General features: G+C 51.8%; 1 protein-coding gene across 1 annotated transcript; it reads left to right on the forward strand.

Annotated features, from left to right (window-relative positions):
• LOC100902737 (dexamethasone-induced Ras-related protein 1-like) lies at nucleotides 1-990 on the forward strand. Its single transcript, XM_003744158.1, has 2 exons — nucleotides 1-277; nucleotides 599-990. Exons 1-2 carry the CDS (start codon nucleotides 1-3, stop codon nucleotides 988-990), a joined length of 669 nt encoding a protein of 222 aa, XP_003744206.1.
• The last annotated feature ends 6,098 nt before the right edge of the window (nucleotides 991-7,088 follow it).

Consider the following 7,088-nt stretch of genomic DNA (forward strand, 5'->3'; position numbering starts at 1 on the left):
ATGCCGGCCCGGTTAGAGAACGTGCCATCCTTCGGATCCGACGATGCTTGTCCCAAGGACAGGTACACTGTAGTGGTGCTCGGGAATTCCTGCGTCGGGAAGACGGCGATCATAAGTCAACTATTGTACGGTAGCTTCGACAATGAATATCGTGCAACGGTTGAAGAATTCCACCAGGAAGAGTTTGAACTCGGCGATGTCACAGTCACGCTGGATGTCATCGACACAACCGGTTCCTACAGCTTCCCTGCGATGCGCAAACTGTGCATAGAAAAAGGTGTGTTTCTCGAAAGTGAGACTTTCCTTGCTGCGAGTCAATCTTCCCACATCCTAATTCAAAATGCACAAAGCAGGAATCAGCGACCATCTGGAATCCAGAGATCGACTAGGATAGTTGAGAGGGGGCCTTCGAGCGTGACTGAAGCCCGCGAGCATCCGAGCTGCCAGAACGGCGGTCTCGCTAGAAAAAAATGAAGTTTTCTCAACGATGTTCCGTACCGAACGAGGGAAATGCGATAACGAGCACGCACACGGGAACACTGTGTGCAGCACGCGAAGCCCTGGAATCGGATTGATGGATGAGGAATCTTCTTTCCAGGTGATGCCTTCCTCTTAGTGTTCTCGTTCGACAGCGAAGAATCGTTCGAGCAAATTCCTGCCCTGCTCGATGAAATTCACGCTCTGAACTCGAAACCGCATCGACGCATCTGTATCGTCGGAAACAAGGCCGACCTCGTCAAAGGAGCGCCGGTCAACCGACAGCTTGCAGAATCTCTCGTGTCACTCGATTGGGAGTTGAGTTATGTGGAAGTTTCGGCGAAAGAAAACCGTAACTTCGATGATTTGCTCGTCAAGATTCTCGGCGAAGTGGCCCGCGAGAGCGTCATGGCCGACGACAGCGACAAGAAGAAGCGGAAGACATCACTTCCGCCGAGTGTGTTGAAGTGCCGGAATGCTCTCATCAAACGGAACTCCTGCATCGTTTCATGAGATCATCGTCTAAAGGAGGCACAATAGTTCTCCGCAAAAAGAGACCAGTGGAAAATCGGGATCAACTTCTTGTGGTAGACGCTGCGGAAGAAGCGAAAGCGAAATAGCGTCTCCAACTCAGCTAACGGGTCCGGGCGGTTTTCGCTACGGAAACGTCAACGAAACGACCAATCGAATGACAAGGGAACGGCACACTGCCTGTGATACGGGATGAATTCCAGATATTCCAACGTCCCCAGATGCAGAGTATTTTGATTTGAGAGCTCTGTGCGTGCTCAGCGCATCGATGACACTGACAGTCCGAGCGGCGAGTGTTCCACGCTCGAGGTCGCCAGCCGTGGGGTAGGCTCTCCATTTTGTCGAAAGATCCATACAAAGTCCGCCCGAGCATTCCGAATGCCTCAGTAGCTTTTTATACCGGTTTTTGAAATTTCTTGTACGGAATGCCGAATGCTGAACAGAATACCACGGACTTGGGGGGAGGGGGGGGGGAAATTGGAAGGAGAACGAGAATCCGAGATAAGTTCGTTGACCAAGAGGAATCTGATCAAAGTATGGAGGAAGACACTTGAAGACGGAGTCCGCGCTTACAAGACTCTCTGGTGGGATCAGGCGTGTGTTCATGTAGGTAATCGTGACTCGGAGTGGCGTGCTACGCGGGAATCGATATAATTTTTTGTACCTAGGAAGAGACTCATCAAAATGACACAGACGCGGAGGACGCCTCCGACTAGTTCACATCGACACTGAGTGAGGAGTATTGAATAAAATCATGAACAACCAGAACCGTGTTATCAAATCCGACGAGAAGAGGCCATCCAACGCCGATACGCTCTTCGTAGTACATAGACACAGTCGACATAAGGGCGTGGATGGATGGAGTTTTCCCCGAACAGAGAGAATGGAACCTGTGGGCTTTTGGGCTCGGCAATTTAAGAAGGGCCAAGTGGACCACTCTCAGAGGACCTCTCTGAATTCCTTTCCGAATGCGCTGAGACGCGAGGACACAACATGTTTGCAGTCAACAACCGTCGTAAACATGTCGGCGCATTCGCACTCGATTTTTTGCATTCATCTCATTCGTGCGGAGACACTCCACAGACGGGAGGAGTTGTTTGTGCACTAAATTCAAAATGAGTTGGCATGTTTTTCAATCAGGCTACTCGAGTCCCCCTCATACTCCAGAGTTGCGGAAGCCAGACAGGAACAGATGAAAGAGCCGCTCGCAGCCCAAAGCGAGACCCCGTGAATGGATCTTGCCTGATCTCGGCCTTCCCCTCCCTCCACAAAGTTCTAGAAAAATCTCCTCAGAGTTCTGGCTCCAGGGATCACCGGCCTCTCGTTAGCTTTGGCCGTTCTTAACAACGTGCACGAGATGTTCAACGTGACCGGTCTATATTAGTAGGTGAGCACCTGACGGGCGTTATGCAGGACTCGAGCGAGAACGTCGAGTACTGTCTCTTGGCTACGGGCTCAAGCTCACGTTCGGATGTAGGGAACTAATCCTGGCAATGGAATAAGCCAGAGAGACTCAGTTTTCGCTGCTTCTTCGAAACGTTCACGATCCCTCGCTCATCGCCAACGACGTGAAGCGCTCCGCAGAAGCACAAAATTGAAATTTTCGACCGATTCCACGGTCGCGCGCAATTATATCCCGCGCGTACGGATCAGCTTTCAAATCCTACTGACATAAGACAGGCAGCGATCGCAACTTTTATCTGTAGGACCGGGAATGAAGCGCTCCAGGCTGCTCCAAGCGATCGATTTCACGTCTGTTTGAGGTTGAGATCCTGGTAAATCGAGTCAGCGAGGTCGACAGGCGGCGATAGGCCGAAAATCACAGGATCGCCCGAGACTCGTGTCTTTGAGTCTTGTGACAGCTCCTCACTAGAGCCGCATCGATCGACACCGATGCTCAATCACGAACGCGACATTGAGTCCTCGCTGCCAGACGGAAGTTCCAGGCTAATTTACAGAACGCCGCCTCACGCGCGGCTCTTTAGCCGCGTCCCTCCGAGGAGCTCTTTGAACCTTGCCCCCGGGGACATGATTCAGTAGAGCGCCGTTGCGTCTGCACTTGACGATCGCAGCGCCTTCAGAGGAGTCGGCAGCGAAAAACAGCAAAGATTCGGGGGACTTCGTAGAGCCTCCATTACATCTTTGTTGGCCTGTCGCATCTTCCATGGACTCTAACGAGCAAACATTGGGAGCCTGGAACCTTGTTGTCTGAGTCAGCAATACTCATCGGCACGGAGAATAGAATTCGATGGTCTCGATCCTCCTTCCGCTTTCTACAGGAATTGAGCAAAACATGACGCGAAATAGCGAGCTGGCCACCTTGGCTGGCGAACACTTCTCTCTAGGGTCCGCGGCTTCCTAGGCGCCTAGGCGGAGACTTATGAGCGCGGGTGCGGCAAAAATGAGGTTTAGCTCGCTTTTTATTGTGTCGCTGGCCTGGCTTAGCTCGAAAAGTAGGCCGAATCAGGGAGAAGACATTCAATGTCCGTATATTCGAGCATCGGCCACATACCACAGGGAATAATCCGATTGCGGAGCTCCGCCGAGAGGTAAGTCGCGGAGCTCCTGTGATCGTTCTCTGGTTCGAGTCCCTCGGGAATGAGACCCATGCTCAATCAATCTCAATGATTCATCCTTCGCCTAAGCCTCGCTCACCGACTCCACAGAATCTCGGGTGACTACCACGAATATGAGCGAGCCACAACTGTTTTAATGGAGCACATAGCAGCTCGAATTTCGGGTCTGGTTTTTCACGTGGCCATCACCATAGGCTCAATCTTGGGAGGAGGATACGGGACGCGCCCGATTTCCAAGAATCAATGATCGAGGAAGGACCAACCTAAGAAGACCCGAAAATGAGGGCTCCGCTAGATCCCTTACCCGATTCGTGCGCACTGGGAGACCTCCGAAGTCTAAGATTAAGGGGCTCATAGGAGTCAATCGACAATGACGACGTGGTCTATTCCAGCTTCAAGGTGAGGGTCACTCTTCAGCTCCTGGTGCGACTCAGTGGATCTTTAATCCCCCGTGCGGGTGTCAGTCCCGGTCCGAAAATCGATACCTCGGGTCTCAGAGCTCCCTCCGGCGTAATCGGTTCTCGGAAACCGTCGGAAAATCGTGAGTCTTGTCGAGCGCTTGGATTCCCGAAGTGCCCTGTCGACCTGTCGATCATGGAGACAAGGTGAGCGGTATGCTCAGGACATCTTCTGAATCGAGACCTCAGAGTCCAGATGCCAATATGTTAGGCTCCGGTCTTTCCAAGAGGAAGAGAGCGGCTTCGACTTATCAAGAGTCAAGTACTGGTTCATCGACTTCTGACGTCAGACATCCCTCGGGAGGGCCCCACAGATGGAGATGGATACACAACAGGATTTTATATTCATCTAAATCATACCTGGCCACCGGAACATCGTCAAGTTTCAAGACTACGATGACGCGCGATCGACATTGACTTCGTTTGAGGAGAAATCCGAGGCCGGTCACGCCCGCAATACGCAGATCATCATCGGTAATCGGTACCCTCCCTCAGCTATCGAACTATATGATGAATAGCGTTCCCGGTCCCCGCTTCGCGGCGACTCGGTAGCGCTAGACTCTCTTCACATGTGCTGGCTCTTGATGCGCTTTCCCGTTTCCCCGCTTTCCCGTTTCCCCGCTTTCCCGTTTCCCCGCTTTCCCGTTTCCCCGCTTTCCCGTTTCCCCGCTTTCCCGTTTCCCCGCTTTCCCGTTTCCCCGCTTTCCCCGGACAGACAGACAGACGAACAGACATACGTTTTTATATAGATAGATAATGATGATTCCAACGTGCTTCGTTCGACTTGCCTAAAAGCTTCCGAAGTCGACCTTGGCAGGGCCTTGGAGCGGTGAGATCAGCTTGGAAGAGATGTTTATCTCATAACTCAACACTAAGCATACTTATTAGGTAAGCTTGAATTCGAAGCGTGGAACTCTTGAAAAATGCCGTCTTTCTACCGCGCGATCCCGCTAGTTTTTCTTGCGTTCTCTTACAGCACTGTACTTGTCTGAACTTGTAAGTTAGTTTCGTAACTCGGCCAACTGGCTCGTTTCTAGATACTTCACCCATGACAAGGGGAAAGAGTCCAACGTTCCCAGGACTCCCTTCTCCTCTCGCCTGTCCTTGGGAGCTGCAAGATCTCGCAAATGGAATTTTCTCGTTACATGCTCCTTCGAGCGAGTTCCGTAGAGCATGGAGGGTACGACGGGATTCATTTTTCTCAGACGATCAGACTAGCCAAGTCGCCCTATGCTGTGTCCGGTATGCCTGAGCTCGTTAAAACTTTTTTCCCGGTCTCTGCTGTATCTCAGAGCGGTTCCGTCCTTTTCCCCTATCGACTACTCTCGCGTCGATTCGTTGGAAATCCCTCAGAGCCCGCGGCAGATGGCTCTATGAGATCACTTCCCCAGAACTCGTGATGCCACCACCATCGAATCTCGTGAAACCCCGTTGCGACAAATCACGCCGGGTTTCCTGAGCAAAGATCCCATTCGCCGAGACAATTCGATTCGCCCCTCATCCTCGACATCCGATATCCTGATCCCTTCCGGCCCGAACCCATCTCGACCGATGCACTGTTCATGGTATTCATGGTTTTAGTGATCAATATTATGCGATCGGAGAGACTCTATTCCGCTTTAGGACAGCTTTTGCGAATCAGGCGCGATTCCTCTCAATCATCAGATTTGTTCGCTCACCGCCGCATAAGGGGCTCTCATCAATTGGATCTGGGGGTCGGCTGCGGAGGCTTTTAGTTCATGCGCAGCTGTTGCGAGTAATCTGATCTGACGAGGAAAGGAACGACCGCCTGAACAAAGTTGTTTCTGCGTCGCGACGGACGTGTTTTCTGTCTGGGTCCGAACTCGACGACTGTCGAGTATAGGGTTCTCGTCCGATAGCCAAGAGCTATCATTCCGAAGGAGATTTCGTCGCAATCAAAAATCGCCGGCCTCGCGCTCTCGTCCTCGGAAAGTCGTAATCGATAGACCTCTCTGATCTGCGCCTTTCGGGATAACCAACTTCTTGCCGGTGCATTGTCCGAAGGACCGAAGTCCACGAAATTGGCCCGCTCCTCCTTGGACGGAATGAGATGAGGAAAAATAGAAGTTCGAAACACCAAACAAGATCATGCTGGGTATATGTCGGCCGGTCGATTCAGAGGAGCTCAACTCCACCAGGCTCGCCGAATCAACCGCATCGGATATATCAGCGGCCGCGAACGAGACGGCCGGATTTCCCAGATGGGGAGAGATTAGCATGTTCGAATAAATTATCGGTCGGGATGATATACGGAAGTCTGATGATATGATGAAGAACGCGGCGTTTCCGTTCAGCATTCATCACTCACATGGGAAATAGCGGGCGTAGTCCTAAGAGGAATATTCGTCCTGAACCTCACGGAGGAAGGAGCGGCCGATCATTGCTCGTGTTTCCGCGGAGCAGTTGATGGAGCGCTCGTATGTACTTTTATCGGCGGACGGAAGCGATCTCGGTCGATTCTACTCACATTATGAGACCATCGAGCGAGAGACATCGTAGATACCAGGAATAAAACCCCCGAGGACATGTTTCGGATAGCATGTGAACGAAATTGTCATTAATGATCGAACACGATAGTGTCTGATGGAGGCTTGTACCAACGAATCGAAGCATCTCGACAGCCGACCCCCGTTCCTGTGAAGAGATTGGGAATTCCCAACCTCGGAAGTTCCTCATTGCAGCGATGCTCCGCGCTCCCGCACCTATTCGACTAACGTTCAGTTACCACTGCAGTCGGTGGGGAGAAGATGCGCGTTTTCACTTAATCCCCAATTGCTTAGAGGGCTCGACGGAAATCGTCGAGGCTCTTTGAGCCAGATTCGTTTTTCGCAATCGACGATCCGCCTAAAGCGGGACGGGTCATCCCTATCGCCTATCACAAAAGAATTAAGTCTGCCTACCGTCGAAATAGAATGCGCTAACTCGAGCGTCCTTGTAAGCTTGCGAGAGCATTACCAGAATCTCGCTGGCATTTTCCGGGAGGATGCGTTCCACGGTCTCTGATAGACGGGCTGCGCTTGGATGG

This window comes from Galendromus occidentalis, unplaced genomic scaffold (assembly GCF_000255335.2).
Source record: "Galendromus occidentalis unplaced genomic scaffold, Mocc_1.1 scf7180000077460, whole genome shotgun sequence".
Classification (NCBI taxonomy): Eukaryota; Metazoa; Arthropoda; class Arachnida; order Mesostigmata; family Phytoseiidae; genus Galendromus; species Galendromus occidentalis.

Excerpts from the sequence above, each read along its gene's own strand:
- LOC100902737 (XM_003744158.1), top strand. The coding sequence starts at position 1 with ATGCCGGCCCGGTTAGAGAACGTGCCATCCTTCGGATCCGACGATGCT. Across the intron at positions 278-598 it reads CAAACTGTGCATAGAAAAAG|GTGATGCCTTCCTCTTAGTG; the intron begins GTGTGTTTCTCG and ends TCTTCTTTCCAG.